The sequence below is a fragment of the Salarias fasciatus genome (genome assembly GCF_902148845.1).
Source record: "Salarias fasciatus chromosome 7 unlocalized genomic scaffold, fSalaFa1.1 super_scaffold_4, whole genome shotgun sequence".
NCBI lineage: Eukaryota > Metazoa > Chordata > Actinopteri > Blenniiformes > Blenniidae > Salarias > Salarias fasciatus.
In genome coordinates, this window is record NW_021941229.1 from 21,677,584 (window position 1) to 21,699,831 (window position 22,248).

General features: G+C 46.2%; 1 protein-coding gene across 2 annotated transcripts in view; it reads left to right on the forward strand.

Moving 5' to 3' along the window:
* col5a1 (procollagen, type V, alpha 1) overlaps window positions 1-22,248 on the forward strand; it is a 73,954-nt gene that overhangs the window by 41,896 nt on the left and 9,810 nt on the right. For both annotated transcript variants that reach the window (XM_030084604.1, XM_030084605.1), the window contains exons 20-54: window positions 319-363; window positions 1,031-1,084; window positions 1,542-1,586; window positions 2,302-2,355; window positions 2,445-2,489; window positions 3,695-3,748; window positions 4,789-4,833; window positions 5,035-5,088; window positions 5,812-5,856; window positions 6,119-6,172; window positions 9,330-9,437; window positions 11,603-11,656; window positions 12,091-12,144; window positions 13,160-13,204; window positions 13,386-13,439; window positions 13,529-13,573; window positions 13,660-13,713; window positions 13,806-13,859; window positions 13,944-13,997; window positions 14,913-15,020; window positions 15,567-15,656; window positions 16,036-16,089; window positions 16,330-16,437; window positions 16,530-16,637; window positions 17,643-17,696; window positions 17,821-17,874; window positions 18,982-19,089; window positions 19,177-19,230; window positions 19,319-19,426; window positions 20,820-20,873; window positions 21,532-21,639; window positions 21,727-21,780; window positions 21,864-21,917; window positions 21,998-22,051; window positions 22,140-22,193. In XM_030084604.1, the coding sequence (XP_029940464.1) occupies window positions 319-363; window positions 1,031-1,084; window positions 1,542-1,586; window positions 2,302-2,355; window positions 2,445-2,489; window positions 3,695-3,748; window positions 4,789-4,833; window positions 5,035-5,088; window positions 5,812-5,856; window positions 6,119-6,172; window positions 9,330-9,437; window positions 11,603-11,656; window positions 12,091-12,144; window positions 13,160-13,204; window positions 13,386-13,439; window positions 13,529-13,573; window positions 13,660-13,713; window positions 13,806-13,859; window positions 13,944-13,997; window positions 14,913-15,020; window positions 15,567-15,656; window positions 16,036-16,089; window positions 16,330-16,437; window positions 16,530-16,637; window positions 17,643-17,696; window positions 17,821-17,874; window positions 18,982-19,089; window positions 19,177-19,230; window positions 19,319-19,426; window positions 20,820-20,873; window positions 21,532-21,639; window positions 21,727-21,780; window positions 21,864-21,917; window positions 21,998-22,051; window positions 22,140-22,193 (2,241 nt within the window). The remainder of the gene's footprint in view (window positions 1-318; window positions 364-1,030; window positions 1,085-1,541; window positions 1,587-2,301; window positions 2,356-2,444; window positions 2,490-3,694; window positions 3,749-4,788; window positions 4,834-5,034; window positions 5,089-5,811; window positions 5,857-6,118; window positions 6,173-9,329; window positions 9,438-11,602; window positions 11,657-12,090; window positions 12,145-13,159; window positions 13,205-13,385; window positions 13,440-13,528; window positions 13,574-13,659; window positions 13,714-13,805; window positions 13,860-13,943; window positions 13,998-14,912; window positions 15,021-15,566; window positions 15,657-16,035; window positions 16,090-16,329; window positions 16,438-16,529; window positions 16,638-17,642; window positions 17,697-17,820; window positions 17,875-18,981; window positions 19,090-19,176; window positions 19,231-19,318; window positions 19,427-20,819; window positions 20,874-21,531; window positions 21,640-21,726; window positions 21,781-21,863; window positions 21,918-21,997; window positions 22,052-22,139; window positions 22,194-22,248) is intronic.

Consider the following 22,248-nt stretch of genomic DNA (forward strand, 5'->3'; position numbering starts at 1 on the left):
AATTGAACATTTTCCTCTCGCCGAACTCACCTGTTTTGCCACCGTTTGAACGTTACCTCCAGTTACTTTTCTTTACCTCCTTTCTCCCTGAATTTCCTTCCTTTGTCTGTTTCTAATCTCTCCCTCCTTCATCATTACCCTCAGCTGATGCAACCCGATCCCCTCTCCCTTTACTTTTTTCTCCATGTCTCTCGATTATCTCTGATCTCTTCAGCGCTCACGCATCTCCCCCCCCCCCCCCCCCCCCCCCCCCCCTCCCCCCCTGCATTATCATTCACTGTCTGTTCCACAGTCTGACCTGTTCTGTCTCTTTCCCAGGGAGATGATGGAGAGATCGGACCCAGGGGACTTCCTGGTGAACCAGTGAGTGATCGCTCGTATTACCATCCGGTCCTCACAGAGCCCGGAGATTGCGCCGATAGAGCGGAGCGCTCCCGGGCCTGCAGCCGCCGTGTTATTGTGTTAGCGAACAATCATACGGTCTGATGGTGCCATAGATCATCTGCAGACTGCGCTCCCTGTTCATATACATATGAATCCAGAAAGTCTGTGCTGCTGAAGAGTGCATGCTGATCCGGCTTTCCTCGTGCCGTTCGGAGGTGAAGAAAGCATCAGGCTTGTGATAATAGCCGCCCGCTCTCTGAAGGCAGGATAGCCCCCACGGAGGAGGGAAAACGAGGCAGGGAAGGCAGGAATCATCGCAAGGTCCTTGACATCTACTGTTATGATTTATTTTGTCCACAAGGGTGCGCTGCTTTGGTTTGCAGGCAGGTTTTCCAGTTAGGTAACTGGCTTTGAGGCTCAGCACGAAATTTCAAAGCAGTGTTTGATAGGAAAGAAAAGAGAAGAAAAAAAAGACACAATTCTACTCTTTTGAGAATTTTCAAGGACATTTAGGAAGCAAGGTTATTTACAGTCGCATGATTCTAAAACTTGACTCAGCTGAATGTGTTTAAACACCCATTCCTCCTTCCACAGGTGTGATCTCTTTCTCCATTTCATTTCCCTCTTTTTTTTTTCCCTCCAACAGGGACCACGCGGTTTGCTGGGACCAAAAGGACCTCAGGGACCTCCAGGACCACCCGTGAGTCCCCCCTCCTGCCCTCCTCTTATCGTTTCACATCCACACAGTTGCCATAAACGTGTTGTTTAGTGAGCACAATCAATTTTTCATAGCGTCTCACGAGCAGCGAGAACAAAAGGCGCTGCAGAACAACACCCACAGGGAGGTTCAAAAACTCATCGCACCTCAAACAGAATATACAAAGCATAGCTTGTGTTATTGGCTTCAACTCAAGTGTTTCAGACAAATGCAGAGTGAAGCTTTAAGCCTAATATAATTATTGGGTCTGCTGATTTTCAACAGTAGTCTGAGATCTGTGCAGGTTTTAAAGATCCCAAACTTTAATAAATCACACACTAGGAGTCACACAGTGCAGATGAAGCTGAATAGTTTATCAAAAAATGCACCTGAAATGCCTTATTTTGCAGATTTATTGGCCTTTTTTTTTTATTTGTGCTGTTTGTGTCCTGTGAATTAGGGTGTTACTGGAATGGACGGCCCCTCCGGACCCAAAGGAAACATCGTAAGTGCAGAAGAGATTAGGTGAAACTGTTAATGCACTTAAAAAAAAACAAAAAACAAATACACAACTGCTGCTGAACCCCGAGACGCAGCACCTCTTCAGAGGTGGATTTCACATCCACAAATGTTTTTTTTAAAGGCCCTCTCTCGCTGTGTCACGCTAATGAAGAATCTGCTGCCCGTGCCGGGATCCGTCGGAGCACTCCACCGTGGCCAATTTTATCATTTCAGCTCAGTTTCTGATAGTCTGCCGCAACGAGAATATCTAACCGGAGCAGCCCGTCTGCTCTTTTGGGAGTTTCACCAACAAGGTGGAGATAGAAGATCAACACCCTCCCCAGCCTCGTGGACTGAGGGAACATAATTGATTGCCAGTTATCTGGCAGGGAAGGTGTTTTGCGTTCGTGCTTCAGCAGTTCCTTTCATTAAAAAAGCAGCTTTGAGAGTGTATGCTTAGTATTTATGGTTGTTTTCTTTAAAGAGGAGCAAGACGTCATGTTCTTTTGTAGAGAAAAAAATATAAAAAGGGAATGTACCGATGCACTGTTGGACGTCCTTTAATTGATGCCTGTTTAAAGGTGCATTTCGCTTTTAATGAACCTTGTGGAGCAGCAAATTACTCCTCACTTCACATGGGTTTTCGTCGGGTAAATAAAGTCATCAATCTTTTAATTCATAATGAGATCTCTAAAAAAAAAATGCTTAATTTCTTTCAGGGACCTCAAGGAGAGCCAGGGCCTCCTGGACAGCAAGGCAACCCAGGTGCTCAGGTGAGTGATGAGCATGTTGTGTGGCGTTAAGCTCCTCTCCTCTCGTCCGTCACATGACCCGTTTTGAGCGCGTTGCGTTGTTTCCACAGGGACTTCCGGGGCCCCAAGGAGCCATCGGACCCCCAGGAGAGAAGGTGAGAGATCACGTGATCGCCGAATGTCATTACAACACAGCGTGTAACTCCTGCAGCGTCACGGGACGGGACGGCCTGCCAGCCGGTAAAACCTGGACCCATCCAGACCCGCAGCCGATAGAATTGCAGTAAATTGTCTCATTCATTTGCATGAGCAGGAAGGCAAGTTGCCATCTTGTCCCGTTCCAAATGCTTATCACACTGTTATGCAAACGCAACGCCAAACACAGGAGCAGATATTGCAGAGAGGAGACGGCGCAGGCAGATTTAGATCCGGATGCATTTTAATCCAATTTCAGCTAAATCGCAATTGCCAGCTTACATTGAGGACATTCTGTTTTGGAAAATGAAGGTATTGCATCCATTATGCTTTGCCTTAATCTAAAGGAAATGCTACAAAGCTGTAGCGCTACATGATGTGTTATCAAATGAGTAAAAGGAAATCCACCTTTTAACAAGGAAATGACCACAGGTGTGCTGCAAAACCTCACTTTTCAAAGAAATTGGCTTAGATTTGATCACGAACAGAGATGACATGAAATACTGTTCTGCATCCATGTTGCAATTTGTATTTTATTGTTGACATTATTATTATTTGGTAGTTCCATTGTCGAGGCAATCATCTGTATCTTTGATTCCACATCAGTTGTTTCTCTGGCATCATCACAAAGTTGACATTTGCAGGTTGTCAACACTGTTTGCATGAAAATGAAAAATGGTGCCAAGTCCGGGCCGCATTAACATAGAAACCCATTCATCTCTCTTCTGCGGATGAAGCCGTCCCGGACAGCTTCGTCACACTCTGGGTCACAGAGCAAGACTCTGGACGATTTCAATTAGCGTTTCTTTTTTTTTTTTTTTACTGGTTTGTCAATGGCACAGTTCTCCCTGTTTTAGAGAAGATTCATACGTTTTAAATTTTTGGTTACAGTCTTGATCTGATTATCAAGACACTTGAAGGTTTTCGAGATCGTTCCCAACAATGAAGCACAAAATCATCTTTATTTTTACACTTTAATGTTTAATTATCATAATATATATAGTAGCTACCCTAAAAGTAAAATGCCCCCTATTGCATGCTACCTGAGGAAAATTCTGAACATTTTTATCCCTGCTTAATGATCCTCAACTATTACTTTTACAGACTTTCTGCGAGATTTATACTTTACTTTTATTGAAACTTCTGCCTTTTTCTTCCTATCTAGGGACCAACTGGAAAACCAGGCTTGCCAGGAATGCCAGGAGCTGATGGGCCACCAGTGAGTTAATATTGAAAACACCTCATAAACACACCTGCAGCGACCTCCTTTAACCTCTCGCTCTCTGTCTCTGACACGCTGTATCATTACATCTTTAGCCACTTAACACATGCAAAAACACGCCGAGCTAAATACACATTATGAAACATATGCATGATGCAACCTTTTATCACAGATGTAAATCAGTGGATCAACACGCCCACACACACACACACGTATAGCGCCGTATGCAAACACACTCCTTCAGACAGCATGCAGGACACCTGCACGCCCGGCAGATGTTTTCCAGGAGACGGCAGGTGGCACCGGAGAGAGACGGAGACCAGAGAGGCTGTGAAATGCGAAACGACGGGGAGATAGCGAGGGCCAGGATAGCCCTCACCGCTTCTCATCCCACCCGTCTTTTAATGGTTCTCTTTTCAGAGCAGAAATGGCTTTCCCCCATTAACACACTAAGCTTTTTCTTTCTTTTTTTTTTTTCTTTTTTTTCTCTGTCTGGCCATTTGTTGCACGTACCATCGACCATAATATTCCCAGCGTCTCCGGCCCTCATTTCGGTCCTCTCTTTTATCTATTTCCTTCTTCATCCTCATGTCACTAAAAACCCATCTGGGGATTTACAAAGATCCTTTGTCTCCTGAGAATCCAATCAATTTCCTTCCAGCCTCTCTCTCTCTCTCTCTCTCTCTCTTTTTAACTGGACATCATTGTGTGTATTAGATGGGTATTTCTGTGACATCTGTGTTGTGTGTGAGTGTGTCTTCACATGCGTGTACTGTTTGTGTGTTATATATATATAGTGATATTTCATACCAGCAGTCCAGGCGTTTAGAGCTCAGTAATAGCTGCTGGTGCCTCTATAATACTTTGCATTTAAGCTAAAAATCCCAAACGAGACCCGACTCTAAAGGCCGTTTGCAGCCCGATGCGTCCTCCAGTATTTTTACAGCCTAATTCCTCTGTTATAGGGGTGTTGTAGTATTTATGGTGGTAATTATCCTGAAATGATATGCAATAATATTACTCTTAATAATTCACAGGGTCACCCTGGAAAAGAAGGGCCTAATGGAGAGAAAGGACACATGGTGGGTTTTTTTTTTAATCTCTATTATTCTCTCTCTCTCTCTAGCCTGCATTTATTTACAGATTTCTAGGTTTTCTTTTTACTCCCGTTGTCCTAGTTCAGCCACATTTGCATAAAATGTTTCGCATTAATTTAGATTACATTAGCATTGTAGCTGTGTGTAGGCTCGCTGCAAACTCTCATCAAACATGTGTCTCTGCAGGGCCCCGCCGGCCCTCAAGGACCCATTGGTTATCCAGGGCCCCGAGGCGTGAAGGTGAGCTTATTATCAACTGCTAACAGATTAACTTTCCATATCACTGTCTGGTGTTCTGCAATTAGCAACTCTTGTGGACTAATAGTGTCCATTATTTTACTCCAGCATCTCTGAAAACGATTATTAATGTTGCTTTCATAAATTACATGGCTGTAATGAAACGGTTTCGACGGGTTTAATAGCATCTGCGTTGGGGGGGAAGACATCACTCCAGACCTTAGAACCGCTCATCGAATAGAAGGTGGCGCTGACAACAGCCCGAGGCGTGCAGCCTTTTTTCTTGTTTTGGTGTCATTAGCAGCTGATAAAACCGAGACAAAAGGAGCCCCATCAAATAATTCCCAGCAAGAGGGTGTGACTGATGCGATCATACAAGCTTCCGCAGCGAGGAAGAGGATCACACAAGTGGCTTGACTCGCAGCTGACAGTCCCGCTGTCACATGACAGGAAATCAGCTCTCAGGGAAGATGAGAGCAAGAGTCGGGGGGGGGGGGGGGGGGGGGGGGATAAAAAAGGAAGAGATGTGGGGATCTCCTCAACTAAACTAAAGGGAGAAAAAAGCACTTCTAAAGGTATTCAAATGCACACAATGGGGGAAGAAATGTAGCTGTCAGCTCCATCAGATGACTTTGGAAGGTTATTTTAGAAAAGCTTTGTGCGCCGTGTTGTTGTAGAGTAAATGTCTCTTTCTTGCCCAGTATTGACTATTTTCTTTTGTCACAGGGTGCTGATGGTGTTCGCGGCCTTAAAGGAAACAAGGGTGAAAAGGTGAGGCGATGCAGCGGAGAAAATTAATGTTTATATGGAAGTTTAACACATGGATAACAATGACAGTGATGATAGTCATGGGTTTACTGGTGAATGGCGGTTTTATGCTAATGATGAGCTCAATTAAGGCGGTAATTTGCTGTCGCAGCAGAATATGAGCTTGTTTTCGAGTGCCTCTCCCCTCCCCATCGCCACAAACGGCCTCAGCATCTGTATTATGAAGGACTCCATCATCCTTCTGTCATCTTCGTTTTCTCACCAGGGAGAAGACGGCTTCCCCGGCTTCAAGGGAGACATGGGCATCAAGGGCGACAGGGTGAGGCTTGTTTCTGTTTTTCCACCAACATGCGATCGCTTCTTTTACAGCCACACTGCTGAAGTGTGCTAATTGAATGGTTTTACTCTGAGTGGAGAGGAGACTCTCTATATTTATCTCATAGATGCCTCATTTTATCACTTTCATTTGTCTTCATGACACAATGTGCAGTTGTGAAATATGTGTTATTTTAACCTTTCTTTATTCAAAATTTATTCATATTATAATTGTTATGCAATATGAAACTTTGAAGCTATACTACAGAATATAATGGTAAATACTAAAAAAAATAGAGCTGAAGTCTAATATTACAATGAATAGTTTATATAATTTTTTACATCTGTTATGAATCATTAATGAAATCCACAGGGAGCAAGCCATGCTGGGAAAAGCAGGAACTTTGATGAGATCTCCATGCATTGAAGTGTGCAATATGATGTCTCAGTCGCTACCACTTTTTTATGACCATATTTAGCTTTCTTTAAAAAGAAACGGTCAATGTTGGGTTCCTGAGTTTCAGTGTTTGAGTGACATTACCATCCCTACAGTCTTAAACAGTCATTATTAGTCATTTAATCTAGTCTATAATAATTCCAGATTTTCCTAATTATGTTTTATTCGCTTCAGATTTGATCCCATCTCTCAGTGTGGATATTAAAAGCTGGTGTATTTCTAAAACTATGTGACTCACTGCTGAAGTTTTCAGGCACCCCCTGAAGGAGACGCCCCCCCCTACTTTAAAAACCTCTACCTTTGACTGCTGCAGGTTTAAATGCTCCTTTTTGGTTTTGTTTCTTTTAGACGTGACCTTTCCTTGCACTTAGTGAAAGTACCATAAACTTGAGTCACGTTAGAACCTCAGTGCTTAAGCCCGCATGACCTCTGTGGAATTCTGGGTAATGAGCAAACATAAGGTGTTGCTCCAATTGCCAGCTGCTGGTGTGCGCGCATGTGTGTGTGTGTGTGTGTGTGTGTGTGTGTGTGTGTGAGAGCACCTTTCAATTGGTTTTCTCTCCATCTACTTCACCACTTCCCTGTCAATCCGGACCTCGGCAGCTTAACGAGGAGAAACGTGAGGCTGACAGGTGCGCCCAGCAACAGATTCCCTCTCCAAAGCGCATTAGGGATTTACACTGTCAGGTTGGAGGAAAAAAAATGCCGCCTCCAGTGCAAAACATAACTCGCTCCTGTCTGCACTTCAAACGTCAAACCTGCAATCCCTGACCAGACTGTCCCTGGCTGAGTGCAGAACGGAAGGAAAAATCAATGGCACTTTCAAGCCCCCCCCCCAAACCCCCCAAGCCCCAGAGAGAAAGACGGCGCTCCAGCCGTGTTTTTCTCTGGAGATGGAGCCGATCCCGATGAAAGCAAAGATTTGAGGAGGCCCTACGCTCTGGAGATGCTCCAGAATCTAAATGACTAATTTTGAAGCATGCCTATGAGAAGTGTGCGTGTGTGTGTGCGTGTGTGTGTGCGTGTGTGTGTGTGTGTGTGTGTGTGTGTGTGTGTGTGTGTAAGGAAAGCAGAGAGTCTGTGAGAGTGCTCAATTTAAAGTGTTCTCTTTGATGAGCTTGAAAGTGCGAGTCAAGTACAGTTTGCTTGATGCCGTTTCATGTGTACTTGATTGTGTGCATTGTGTGTGTGTGTGTGTGTGTGTGTGTGTGTTGCGCTACGACTCTGCACAAGGCTTTAACTAGATACCTTTCACACACCACCGGGTCGCTGCAGCAGCGACTGGTTGTCAGAATGAGTTTGTACTCTGTCATTTAATTCGTGTCCTGCCAGAACAGGAGCACACTTACAGAGAGGAGCAATAATAGAATCACTAACTACTTTAAAGGGACGGGAATGAGCAGTGTTCTTAGCACGAGCTTGTGTTAACAGGGTGTCTAAAACCAATATAAGATGCAATTGAGAGCACTGTCGTGGGAATTGATAAATGCGTGATGAGTTCTTTGGAAAGTGCATGCAGGACACGCATGAACAAATTACCTGAGCCAGTTATATAAAAAGCATGTGATTACACACACTCACATATAGCTTGCAAAAACCATTGGGAATAAACTGCTATGTAAATTCCCAATTGCACCTGTTAGTGGATAATATATGTCTTTGCATGGCAGTGACTGTGCGGTTTGAGGTCTGTTCAGTCAGTCAGAGGAGCAGGAAATATACGATTATCACATTAAAGACTCAAAGTTGGTACAATTTCGTTTGATCTAATGAGCCTCCTGTTGCACGTTACTCACAAAAAGTGACTTGATGTGTTTAGCAGTGTCCTCAGGCAGCCGCAGCTTAGTTGCGTCAGGACAGAACGGGAACATGAGCGGCCCCGGCTCACAGTGGCGTTACACCAGCGCGTCCCCCATCTGTCCTGACTGAGCATCTCCTGCCAATCATGCCTGTTGTTCTGAGACGAACCTCACTCGCATCTCACGCTCAGCAAAGCGTGAGCCGCTGGAAACGTCACCGGGGAGCAGATGCCTTCAAGGTTCAGCAAAAAAAAAAAAAACTGTCCCGCAGGGTGTTTACACCCACACATTCACGTTCAGTCCAAATCTTTATTAATGAATTATGTCATTCATCGAGTTGAGGGATAAATTATCGTTCAGATGTTATCATCATGGTATCTGGCAGTAATGCTAATACACAAAGTTACATTTCCACCTGTGGAAATATGCATCTTTAAACTGAGATCTGATGATTTTATTCAGCTGTAATTATTTCCTCTTCGGTTTTTTTTCTTATATCATCAGTTTAAAATCATCAAAAATATGAGACTGAACCAGAATGATTCCAAAGGCGTCAACATAGAAATAAAGTGTTCAGCTCACGATGAAGGTCTTCAATCATAAATACTTGTATGAATCCTTTATTTGTGGGGAGCTGTGGATAATGTGTTCACTGAGGCCACACATTGTTTTCAGTGTGGTCTTCATGCATTACTTACATCCTCTGGAGTTGGTTTCTCAGCGAGCCGATTGTCTTTTTCCACCCGTATTTCCTCTTTTTCGAACACTATTAGACTGAGCTCTGGCAGGACCAAACCTATTCACTACGATGTCTTGTCAGAATCGATGCAGACACAGTCAGACAGGCGTATTTACCTGTGCAGTACGTTCAACTCTCTGTGTTTTCTGCCTCGTGTATTTTCCAGGGAGAGCTGGGAGCAGCAGGACCGAGAGGAGAAGACGGCCCCGAGGGGCCGAAGGGTCGTTCAGGGCTCCCAGGAGATCCTGGTCCTCTTGGCCCCTCCGGTGAAAAGGTGAGCTCCTTTTTTTTTTTTTCCAGATTTCTGATTTCCTCAGTCACAGATAAAACCGAATCGAGCTATTTTTTTTTCTGCCTCTTGTATCATGTCTGATGGAGGGTGATGACACAGCAGGGTTTGAGAAGGAAAATAGCTTTTCCAATCGTTCTGTTCGGAGCAACCAATTTTTCATTGGTTCACTCTCCGAACCGCTGAGAGCATAAATGGATTCAACAAAGCATTAATGTGGAACTGAGCGATGGGTCTGCTGTCGCTTTCAGCTCTTTTCCCAAATGAGAAAATATTTTATTTTGTGTAGCTTTCTCGTGATGATCTTTTAAGAAAGTTTCAGGAATTATCTTTATTACAGAAGCTGAATGAAGTAAAACTTTTGTTCTCTTATTCTTTAAGTGAAAATATATTAAAACTAGGCTGGATATTCCGCAGTTCAGTTAAATATTAGTCAGTATCTGGATTTTACTTCATTTACTTTGAGTAACATTCATATTTGGTCAGACTTGTTGTTTTTGTGCAAACGGATTCCAGTTATAACTCCTCACACATGACTTTTATCGTATGTATTTAGATCTGTGGCGTTTAAATCTGATCCTGCAGAGAAACACCAATGTTCTTTTTCGAGCTGCGCTGCTTCAACACACCTACTTGTAATGAGGATTTTGTTTTCAGACCTTTCGTGGTGAGACATGTATTCGATCCAGGTGTTGTTGGAGCAGCGGCAAACCTCAAATCAGCCGATTATAGATGGATAGCATACTGTATATCTGCCTGTTTTGTGCAAAAGTTAGAGCTTCTAAATTTACCGGCAGAGTCTCTATACTCTGCTCATCTCATGAGTAGATTCCTGCTCGGCTTGTGTGGGCATGCTGAAGCCGTCCTGTTATTTTGGTGCATGTAGGTGCAGCAGAAGCACGAAGTCTGACTGAAAGTATGAATAAACCCAAAATTGATATTTGAGGGGTGTGGTGAGTTAAGGGGTGTTTGGTACGTCTGTTTTTTTGGTGGCCTGGAGGTCAGAGTCAGGAGCTTGTGACTGTAAAGTTAAGGTTTTGTTATATTTACAACCTGAATGTGACATATTGTGAATGTTAAGAGTTCACAAGGAGACGACCCAAATGTGCCGTGCAGAAGGCAGAGGGTGAACTTTATTTACAGGCAGCAGGTGAACCAACAACAGCCGCACGGTGCAAGCCAAATACCAGGGAGTAGGCAGATAGGGCAACAGCAACAGGCAGGCAAAGTGTGAGGGGTAAGCAGAGGCAGACTCCGGAGACTGTGGGGGTCAAATACTGGCGAGACACTCAGGAGATAACAAGTGGGGCCGAGGTTCAAGAACAGAAAAACGATGGTCGTTCTCAAAATCCCTCATGGATTCACTGGTTTATTCAATAGTAAGCAAGAAAAAGTTATTGACTCTAATTCGTCACTAATAAGCATTCGCAGATGATGCGGTGGTAATTAAACAGTAAAGAGGTGCGTTATGTCAATGTTGCATTCACATTGTGATATTTCTGACACTTCCACACTCCACGCGCTGGAGTAGAGCATCGGTCCGTATATGCAGTGCAGTATGGTGTAAATACCCGGTGATTTCAGACGGAGCCAGTCGCACTGATTCGGCTCTGAGCTGTGGGGAAAAGTTGGAGGACATGCACTGCTGAGGCAATCAGGCGAGCGAATGCAGGTGGGCTGATTGGAGGACGGCGAGCGGGTGTCGCAGCCCGGCCTCATTTGCACATGATTTAATCAAGCAAAACACAGTGGACTGCCGCCGTGTCCTGCTGCCTTCAGATGATTGCAGCAATCTAATAAACTGCAGGACGAGGTCTGCATGCAGCATGGAGCAAGAAGACACCGCTAATAAATAAATGACGGCTTCCAGTGCATTCAATGTTTTAATGTGATTGTTTATGCACTTGTTTTTCTGCCAGAAAATACTTTTTATTTTTTTTTTTCTATTCTCTGCTGAAAGTCTGCATCCAGTTCCACTACTCGTTTGTAAATAAATCCATCCATCTTCTACATTGCTTTATCCATCTCGGGAGGAATCTCATGCACGCACAGAGAAAATCCACAAAAAGGCCCTCAAGCCTCGAAACGCTAACCACTACACCACCGCGCTGCCCTGCCGATAAATCTAATGAACTATTTCTCTCTTCCAGGGTAAACTCGGAGTGCCTGGACTGCCCGGATACCCAGGAAGACAAGGACCAAAGGCAAGTGCACTCATACCGCTAAACAGTATTATCATTATTTAGGTAAAAATAGGTTTGAATTTCAGATTGAGAGAAAGAGTCGCCGTCCAGACTGTCGCTAACGTGTGTTTGTGTGAGTTTGAAAGAGAATGAGAAATGCTGGCGTGTGCATGTGAGGGCCGCCGTCTCTGATCTTTTGATGGCTCGTCCTTTTTAGCCTCTCCGAGGCGAAGCCGCAGTCTGACAAATGGACATGCTTGAAGCGTCCTGATCAAAGCGGCGGGGATTTGAATATGCTATCTGGTGTCGGGCTTCAGCAATAACACCGCCGCTGTTATTTGTGCGCACGCCGTCTCCTGTTGCATTTAATGAGGAGGGGTCGGGGAAAAAAAACGGACGCATCTTTTTAAAGTTTGTCTGGCAAACGATTCATTACCTTTCTTCTTCACTCACAGGGATCTCAGGGTTTCCAAGGCTTCCCTGGTGCCAACGGAGAGAAGGGAACTCGGGTACGTCGGTGCTATTTGTCTCGTCTCGGCGGACGCCGCCAGACGCGGGCTCCTGTCCCAGCTCCGGATTTATCAACATAGAGGAGGCTGTGTGGCCCGAAAAGAAAGATTCCCACCAAGGACAAGGAGACGACTCCGTTCCCTCTTCATTAGCACTTTACACAACACATTTCGGAGCTTCCGAAAGCTTTGTTTATCACGCCGTGGCGCTCGAGCAATGCTTCATCTTCTTTGTTTAAGGAATGGACCATTAGCTTGGCTGGAAGAGTAATGGTTTGTCAGCGTGAGTGGAGCAAGGCACATAAAGCTTTTCATCTTCCCCAAAACATTTGTGAAGTTTATGAGACCGAGCTCTCAGAGTGAAAAGGATGACACTGTTATTACCGCAGTTTCACAGCCGTCGTTTCAAACTTAAGAGCGAAGCGGAGCCGTGATTTTTCTTCTCGTTAGATTTGTATCGAGCTGCTGGAATTGCTCTTGTGCTGTAGCGCAGTTGTAATGTGCATTTTCCTGGTCACAGCAAGTCAAATATTAATGCTAATTTCAGGAACGTGTTGCTTTGAGTTAATGATAAATATCATCTCACAGCATCTAAAAGTTTTTATGATGAGGACACTGGGGTTTAGTTTGATTTTGTGGCTGTGGAGTCCGTTTGAAAACGTTGAATAAGTCAGCGCTGGTTTTCACTGATAACTTCTACTCGGAATACCTGGCAGTTCCTCAGTGTTACTGAGTGTTTCTGTTTGTTGTGAAGCTCATTTTACAAATGTGTGAATCTCGTTGCGATTGGACGTCCGTGCTGCAGAAGTCCTGAAGTCGGAATTTTGTAGATTTCATAAGAGAGATATCAGTATTTCTGCAGTGAAAAAAAAATCTTTAATAAAAAAGCCAAATTATGTTGATATCTTCTTGCAAATGTTTCCGTCTGCCGGCATCAGATTAATCCTTCCAGTAGGATGCAGCCTGTTAATGATTCCATCCCTTTGATGGTTGTGTGTGTTCTTTCTGTCTGCAGGGAACGGCGGGGAAGCCGGGCCCACGCGGCCAGCGAGGCCCCACGGTGAGTCTTACTCAGCAGACTCCTGCCCGGACGCAGATGGCTCGCTTGGCACCTGAGCACGAGTGTCGGTTCCACCTGAGCTGGCTCGAGGGAAAATACGAATAATTAAGCCGAGCGCGTCCGGGCCGTGAGTCTCCCAGGATTCCTCTCTGTGATTTTAATCATCTCCTCTTCCGTCCAGGGACCTCGAGGAGAGCGAGGACCGAGAGGACCGACAGGAAAAGCTGGACCAAAGGTCTGTCAGACGTTTTGCTGAATCCTCATTATCGGTGGTTGACGTGCACACGGAAACGCTCACTGTTCTGTTCGTCTCGGTCTCTTCAGGGCAACTCAGGAAACGACGGCCCACCGGGACCCCCTGGTGAGAGGGTAGGTGCCTGCAGGACTGGTTTTATTCCTGATGTGAGGAGATCTCCAGACACTCGACTGTTTCTCATGACGTCGTTATTTTCTAGGGTTTGCCAGGACCTCAGGGACCCACCGGTTTCCCTGGACCGAAGGGGCCTCCTGTGAGTGCGGCGTTGTCTTTAAAACCCTGTGATGTCGGTTTCGTTTTGTCTTTTTGCAACAATAAAGCGTCTTTTTTGTACAAATCTCTTAGGGGCCTGCAGGGAAGGACGGACTGCCCGGACATCCTGGGCAGAGAGGAGAGACTGTAAGGGCTCTGCTTCGGGTGTTTTAAACACTTCCTGTCGTCGTCTTCAAGTCGTTTTAATGGAAAATGTTCTTTTCTCCGCAGGGATTCCAAGGCAAGACTGGCCCCCCTGGTCCTCCTGGTGTGGTCGGACCTCAGGTGAGATAGCCGCTGATCACGAGTAGCTGTGCTTTTCACTTCTACTCCTTGAATCTAAACTTTCTACTCTTTATTTTCTTCAAGCTGGCTCCTTTCTTGTTTGTTAATCTTTATTCAGAGTTACAGTGAAAGGACCAAATCCTTGTTCCGTAAATAATTTTGCATCTACAAAGTAATCAAGTGGAGTCATGATGATTTGGCATCTTTTATCAGAGCAATGCTCATTATGTGCAGGTGTGGATTTACATGCATGGGCCACTCAAAAATGTAAAAAACACCTCAAAAATCACATTTTGGTCCTTCTCAGAATCAGTATTTCTTTTTACCTCCAGTAAAGAGGATGAATACTTGGTGCTCATTGTGCTCGACCTACACCGCTTGTGAAACGCTTTACTGAAGTAAAGACGCTCGGCAAAAAGAACAGTCTGCGCACAAGGCAACAGGAAAACCAAACAATCATCATTAAGGACATTTTTCTTAGCGCTTTGTTATTCCAACAAAACCCGACGTATTCACTTACCTATATCTGGAGAGCCGTACCTTTATGGTAAGTGTTGTTTATCCTCTTTCATATTAGCGGCTGGCTCGCCATCCATTATGCATGAACGTTTAACAGACTTTTCCTCCCAGCCTCGCCGCTAATGCCAGCTGAGAACGTTCATGATAACGGAGCCGTATGAGGCTTTAATGACTAGTAGGCCTCCCACACAGCAAATGCTCCCCTCGCCACGAGACGGAGAGAATCGTAACAGTGTGTTTTTTTTGTTTTTATTGAAATGGCTGCTTCTGCTCGCAGTGTTCTCTGCTGCTTCACACCGCCTCTGCAGCCTGGTTCTTCCACCTCTCTTCTTTTCGTGGTTATTTCTTTGCCGTTAATTTGTCTTCCTCTTGTTTTTTTTGTTTTTTTTTTTGTAGGGACCAACAGGTGAGACCGGACAGATCGGAGAGCGCGGTCACCCCGGACCCCCAGGCCCACCTGGCGAGCAGGGTCTACCCGGAGCTGCAGGAAAAGAAGGCGCCAAGGTACAAAGAAAATGAAAAAAAAAAAAAAAAAAATTCCCATCATATTAACACTGCCTATTTCCTCTTCCAGCTGGACGGACGTGTTCATCACATTCAGTACAAACACCTTTTACAAGCCAGAGCAGTGAAATTATAGCATGAAAACCAGCGATCCGAGGTTTTTCCATAATTTGAATGCACAACAAATATTAAACCTGGAAAAATGCAATCTGGAAAATAAATGTACCTGTTCAGGTTTATGTCAAGAAAAGACTCACAGTTTAGAAAAACATGATTCCTACAGGCATGTCTTCACAAAAGTAAATATAAGCAACAAAATAAATGTAAATAAAATATGAAAAAAACATAAATGAAGATGTGAGGAAGTTGGAAATGGGCGCTGCCTGAATTAGAAATCTTATACTTTTTCATTTGGCAGTTGGAGTTTGTGTTGTTGTTCTTTATCGGGATGTGATGGAGGAGCGTTGCAGGGCAGGTTTTCCCCCCCCCGGCTCCCTGACCTGCAGCGATCCGCAGGGGTAAACGAGTGTGTTCTGTCTCCCGCAGGGCGACCCCGGCCCCGCGGGCCCTGCAGGGAAGGACGGTCCTCCCGGTCCCAGAGGTTTCCCCGGAGAGCGAGGCCTGCCCGGCCCTGTGGTGAGTGGCTTTCCTTCAGTGAGTCCTGACAAAACGCGGCGTCTCTCACAGTTTGGTCATTATGTAATGTTTCAGTATCTCGGCACATTTTCTCACTGCACATTTGTGAGAAAGAAATTAATCCTAGAGACAGAAGCAAAAGCTTTCCCATTCAGAAACATTACGCAGAAACGCACAAACCCCCGTGCGATGTGAGAGATGTTTGCAGCCGCTGCGGCGAGCGGCGGTGCTCTCAGCCGCCGCTCCGGAGCCGACGGGAGGCTTTCCGTCTCACGCTGAGCCTGTTTGAGGCGAGCGAGTCCAGCGCGAGGCGGGATGTGTGCCTCCCCGGCGGATGTGTTTGTTTTCTGAAGCCTCTCCGTTTTATTCTGTTCCGCAGGGGGCTCACGGTCTGAAAGGGAACGAGGGTCCTCACGGCCCACCTGGCCCCGCTGTGAGTACGATTCACCACTTTCACGTCCGCAGTCTGTCACTTCCACCACTTTCTGCTCTGTGTGGATACCACAGCTCCTATTCTCACTTGATAAAGGCTCTTATATAACGTAGCGACATGCACAGTTTGCTGATTACGTGAGGCAGGTCTGACCTGTTTGATCCACAAGATGTGTTTGATGTCGTGACCCAGTTTTCAGAGTAAGACTGTGATCACTTCCCATCGATCTGGTGACTGCAGGGTTCTCCTGGTGAACGTGGACCTGCTGGCCCCGCCGGACCTACGGGTCCTCCTGGACGTTCCGGCCCTCAGGGACCTCCGGGCCCAGCTGGAGAGAAAGGTGGACCGGTAAGAAAAAGCCACGTGCTTGAACTTAGGAGGAAATTTTGAATACGATGCAGATTTTTCTGATTAAAAAAAAAAAAAAAAAATCATTTTAGGGTGAGAAAGGACCTCAAGGCCCAGCGGGAAGAGATGGTATTCAGGGACCCGTCGGTCTGCCTGGACCTGGAGGACCTCCTGGACCACCCGGAGAGGATGGAGATAAGGTAAAAGCTGCACTACATGCAGATTTATCACCTGGCACAACTTTATAGACGAGATCTCAACCAGAGATTCTCCCGTCTGTTTCTCTCCGACCTTAAAAAGCTCTGAGGGGAATTTGTCTGACAGAGTTTGCATTGATTAGTGAATCTTTAAAAAGGCGAACTGGCCTTGTTTTGCTGCTTTGTGCTGCTTTCTGCGCAAACAGACCGACGAGAGGGAGAATTTTCTCTGGCAGTGACAGAATGTGCGAAAGTGACCCTTTAGTATTCACGAGCAACAGCAGCTCCACGTCTCCCCCGAAAAAACAGATCGGCTGGAGAGATACTCGGAGGATAATCTCTCATCCTTTTTGAAGAACGCCTCAGTTCTTAACCGGCCTTACGACGGTCCCTGTGGCTTCGACGGACACAGAGAAGAGAGCGGCTACTCGCCACGCAAGATAAAACAGGATCTTGCAAGCTAATGTTTACACACATTCACACACTTTTTCATTATAAGTCCTGTCTGCGGGGAGCAGGCAACCCCAGGGCCTTTATTTAAGACACGAGTGCAGCCTGCACAAAGCGCATTGTCTGACTGGTACCCATAAGTAATTGCTCTTGGCTCTTGGTAGTTAGCATTAGTTCTCCAAACACCCACTGCATGTGGAGGCTTCGAGAGATTCGGTGCAAAAATTGTTCTTTCTGTATAATCTTATGCAAACAGGTTCAGATGGGAGTAATTATCCGCCCTGGTGTTGCTCAGTGACTCAGCCGTCACGATAAGCCCCGTTTCAGATATTCATAAGTGTATCTGTCAACATTTTTCGGAGCAGGAGAGATGGAATTGAAATATTTACAGCAGAACTAAACCATGTCTTCGAAAAAAAAAAAGAAAAAGAAAAAATGGGGTTGAGATGTCATCATCTGTGTGACGGAGAAGGTTTGATAATATCTCACCAGCTAAATATCATACCTTTCTTACTGCCTCCTGTTTTTAATGCAAACTGTGTCGGTGTTGTTTCACAGGGAGAGATCGGAGAGCCCGGTCAGAAAGGAAGCAAAGGCGACAAAGGAGAGCATGTAAGTCCTTTTTTTTTACACTTATAATACATTTAAAAAGAAAAAAAAAAAACATCTGAACAGCTCTGTATTCGTCTATGTTTCTTTTACTGCTTCTCTTGACTTTATCTCCTCTTCTCTGCAGGGTCCGCCTGGTCCTACCGGCCCTCAAGGTCCTGTTGGAGCTCCTGGTCCAGCTGTAAGTGCCTCTTTTTATTTCCCATCGATTCGAGCCACCACTCTTAATGACACTGCCTTTATCTGCCATTTTCAATTATTAATTTGAGATTCTTTTCAAATCCATATTTTAACAAGCACTAGAAAGGGAAAGTGCGCTGACTCCTCCTCCTTTCTCATCTGTATTCTTTCCACTGCTGCCGATGTGGATTCCCAGCCCGGGTATTAGCAGAGGTACTCCGGCTGTGCAGAAACACAGCGGCGGTGTGTGTGTGTGTGTGTGTGTGTGTGTGTGTGTGTGTGTGTGAGAGATTGTCGACACAGCGAGTGAAGATGTCATTTATTCAAATTTCATGCCCGTTGAACTCGTGTTGCTAAAGGATTGGCTCTTCCACTCGCAGAGCTCTGTATGCATTTACAGACGGTAACAAGCCGCTGATCAGACGACTTATCTTTACCGCTCCGCTCTGCTGTGTCTGTTTGTATGAGTGGAGGAGCTGAAAGAAAACACAAGAGAGCGAGAGGAAGGCTGCAGGATGATGATTAACGACGCCAAGAAGTTCAGATATACTGATACGAGAGGCAACGCCTTCCCAGCTTCACCTTTCAATGGGAAAGCGAGCGTCTTCAGGAACTTTTCAGTCTCTTCACGGTGTTTTCTAACGTAACAGTTGAAGATATAAGGAGATATTAGAATATTTTCTTGCTTATAGCAAAAGAAACATGTTTGCAAAGCATCCCCTAGTCCTACTTAGTGCACCGTATTGATGCTTCTGTTCTGAAAAAAAAACCCATATACGTCTAATGCATCCTATTTAGTCGACTCTTTTTGTGAATTACACATTGCATTGAATGAAGATGACACTCAATAGTGTGCAGACAGTCTTTATGGGCAGCTGAATCCCATTTTGAGATGTTTTTTTAACGAGAAGCATTAAAATAAGCGTGATTCTGCTCAGTTTCACACCATTATGAAGCAGATTTATTGTACAGTGGTGCAGCTTCATGCTAACTTTTAAGTTTTGAAGTGTAGAGTGAAAAATACTTAATTTCCATATATTTTATACCTCGATCTGCTTGCATGGTCGTCCCTGATATCATAAAGAGTCCTATTGGTCTGTGTGTGCAGGGTGCAGATGGGGAGCCCGGTCCCAGAGGCCAGCAGGGGATGTTTGGTCAGAAGGGAGACGAAGGATCCAGAGGATTCCCCGGACCTCCAGGCCCGGTCGGGCTGCAGGTGTGGATGACAGTGAATAACTGAAACAGTGAAAAGACGTTTTCCACTCGTGAGCGACGCGGCTTAAACTCTGCAAACCCTCCGCAGGGCTTACCCGGTCCGCCTGGTGAGAAAGGTGAAACTGGAGACGTGGGTCAGATGGTGAGTTGAAATCCCAACACTTTGCTTCTCACATTGTAGAGGAAACATTCTGGGGAAAAAATTTCAATTTTGCTCATCTTTCTCGCAGGGTCCCCCTGGTCCTCCGGGCCCCAGAGGTCCGTCTGGTCCCCCAGGAGCCGATGGCCCTCAGGGACCTCCTGGTGGTATTGGAAACCCTGGAGCGGTTGGAGAGAAGGTGAGCCTCTCGAAAGCGACAGACGGATCCAGTGTCACCCGTCCGTTTATCTGAATGATACCTCTTTACAAGGCTTTTGCAGGCATTAATATTTCAAATCTTTATTCATATGAGGCCCTTTTAAATGGGGCTTGATCACTTTTTTTTTTTCCGACCGCAGACGGACAGATGCACGCCAAATCTAATGGACGCGCTGTCGTCCCTGAGCGACGCTGCCGGTTAGAGGGAGAATAAATAAATAGTCAAAGCAGGCATCATACTGCAATTCTAAGAAGATGGATGCATTATTAAAGACGGCGCTCGTAAAACGGTCCGGGACTCTTATTTGTTGCAGCCATTTCATTACAGAATGGCGGCGTGCTCTGGCAGCGTTCGCAGCGCTGCGCACTTTTCCTCCGCTCCGGTTCCGCTGTGATGGTGCGATTTGTTTTATCTGGTTCAGTCGATAGCGTCACCTTTTGCTCTGCTGGAATCTCCCTGAGGACGGCCCGTCCTCCTCCTCGCCGTGCGAACAAACACAACACTCGTCGGGCGAATCGCGCTTCAGCTGAACTGGCGTTTTTATTAGCCGGCGCGGGGAGCTGGCACGCCGCAGAGCCCGCGCCTTTTGGGGGTTTTTTTTGCTGTGAACGCATCTCTTCGATATTTGTGATGAGCAGCTGTCTTTCACGCTCTCGCTCGTCCTCTTCTCAGCAGATTTGTCTTCGGGTGGATGTCAGCAGGTTGTGTTCAGGAGAGAGAGAGAGGGAGAGGGAGAGAGAGGGAAGGCCTGAACGGGGAGCGGTTCACGGATCAGTCTCGCTTTTTTAACAGGCGCAGAGTGGATTTCTCGACAGCAGCAACAATAGAAGCTTTTGGACTTCAGCCAGCCGCTGATTTACTGTACGGATTCATCTTCATAATGGAGATGTTGTTGCTCGTGCGAGGAGGACGAGTTTCGCCCATTGTCCTCAAAACCAAAACACTCCCGAAAACATGACAATGTTCTGCAAAGCAGGTGTGGCGCCCGGCGTCTGCAGTGAACCCCGGCCGGCGGGACAGGGCAGGGAGTTTATGTGACATTGAGTAACGGCAGGTGAGTCAACAGGGCAACGGTCCAATACGGCGAGGGGAGCGGGACAAGATATATGGGCAGGGTCCGGGGAGAAGCGTCGGGTCAGCGCCCTTCCTGCTCCAGCCACCCAATCCGCCGGCGCATGATGGATTGAAATCTCTTGTGTCATCTCTCCTCCGTTCCCGCTCGGGCGACAAGGGCGCCGGGGACGGCGAGAGGCGGCGTGACGGATGGGATTTTCAAGAAGCGCGTTGGATAAACAAATCACACCCGCCGATAACGTAGAGGTGTGTTTGTCTCTGATACAACCCGCCATTGTTTCCTGTTTCTGTTTTTCAGGGAGATGCTGGTGAGTCGGGAGAGCCTGGTCTTCAGGGAGAAGTCGGCCCACCAGTGAGTGTCGTCAAACGTGAAATTCTCTATATTGGTTCATCTAAAGTTTTCAAGCATATCAAAGAGACGGTTGAAATATGCAAAATGAAAGAAAGTCTTGAAAACAAACAGGGAAATGACACGAAAAGTACCAGATTCATCCGTCTCCTACACCCATTTATCCAACTCAGGGAAGTGTCTGAGTGAAGCCAGAGTGACGGGCTGCCAGTGTGTGATAAGGCCAGAGACGTTCACACACACTCAGGCAGTGCTACAGCCTCCCGTGCATGTTTTACACAGGATATGAAAACACACAGGCGCGTCGAGGCCTTCGGACAGTCCCGGCTCTTAACTTCGACTCTGCAGCTTGAATCTTACTCCATTTGTGAAGGATTTGCTTTTGAGAGTCAATTTTTTTGAGACCCATATTAGAAAGATGACACGTGGAAGCTGGTAATGAGGATTTCCATTGAAATATGAAGTTGATGAAGGCATAGTTTTCATATTTTGTTGCACTTATGATGCAGCTACAGCCGTTATATAACAATATAAACACTTAAAAGCAGCCATATAAAAGACAAAATCATCTACATTAGCTAAATTTAAGTTTTTAATTCTCTTCTCGTAACAAACTCGAACCTTCTGTAGGTCAGAAATTCAGCTTTTCTTTTCATTCTAGGGGCCGAGAGGAGAGCGGGGAGAGAAGGGAGAGGCCGGTCCGGCCGGTGCTGCAGGACCCCCCGGCCCTAAAGGCCCTCCTGGAGATGACGGTCCCAAAGGCAGCCCTGTACGTCCTTCAGGAAATCCCCCTGGGGCCCCTCAGGGGTCAAACTGATCAAAACTTAATATGATGTTTTTTTTTTTTTTTCTTTAGGGTCCAAGTGGTTTCCCCGGTGACCCCGGTCCCCCTGGAGAGCCCGGTCCTGCTGTACGTATTGCCAATCGAGTGTGTGTGTGTGTGTGTGTGTGTGTGTGATTTGACGCTTCCTAACGGACACGGTTTGATTTCAGGGATTAGACGGCCCGCCCGGCGACAAGGGAGACGACGGAGAGGCCGGTCAGGCTGTGAGTGCCCGTCTTCCCCCTCCTCCTCGCCGCTCTCGGTCGAATCTCAGCGTCACTCACACTCTGACATGTTTCCCCAGGGCTCACCCGGACCCACCGGAGAGTCCGGTCCCGCTGGACCACCGGGGAAGAGAGTGAGTTCCGTCCTGTTGTGTTTTCTTCCGCTGAAGGTCGGATAAAATGTTCCGCAGCGTGAGTTTCCTTCGTCTTGTTTCAAACCAGGGGCCTCCGGGACCCGCAGGACCCGAGGGACGGCAGGGAGAGAAGGGAGCCAAGGTAATAAACGGCGAGGAAGCGGCGGCTCGCTCCGCCGGCGTTCAGACGAGCCGCC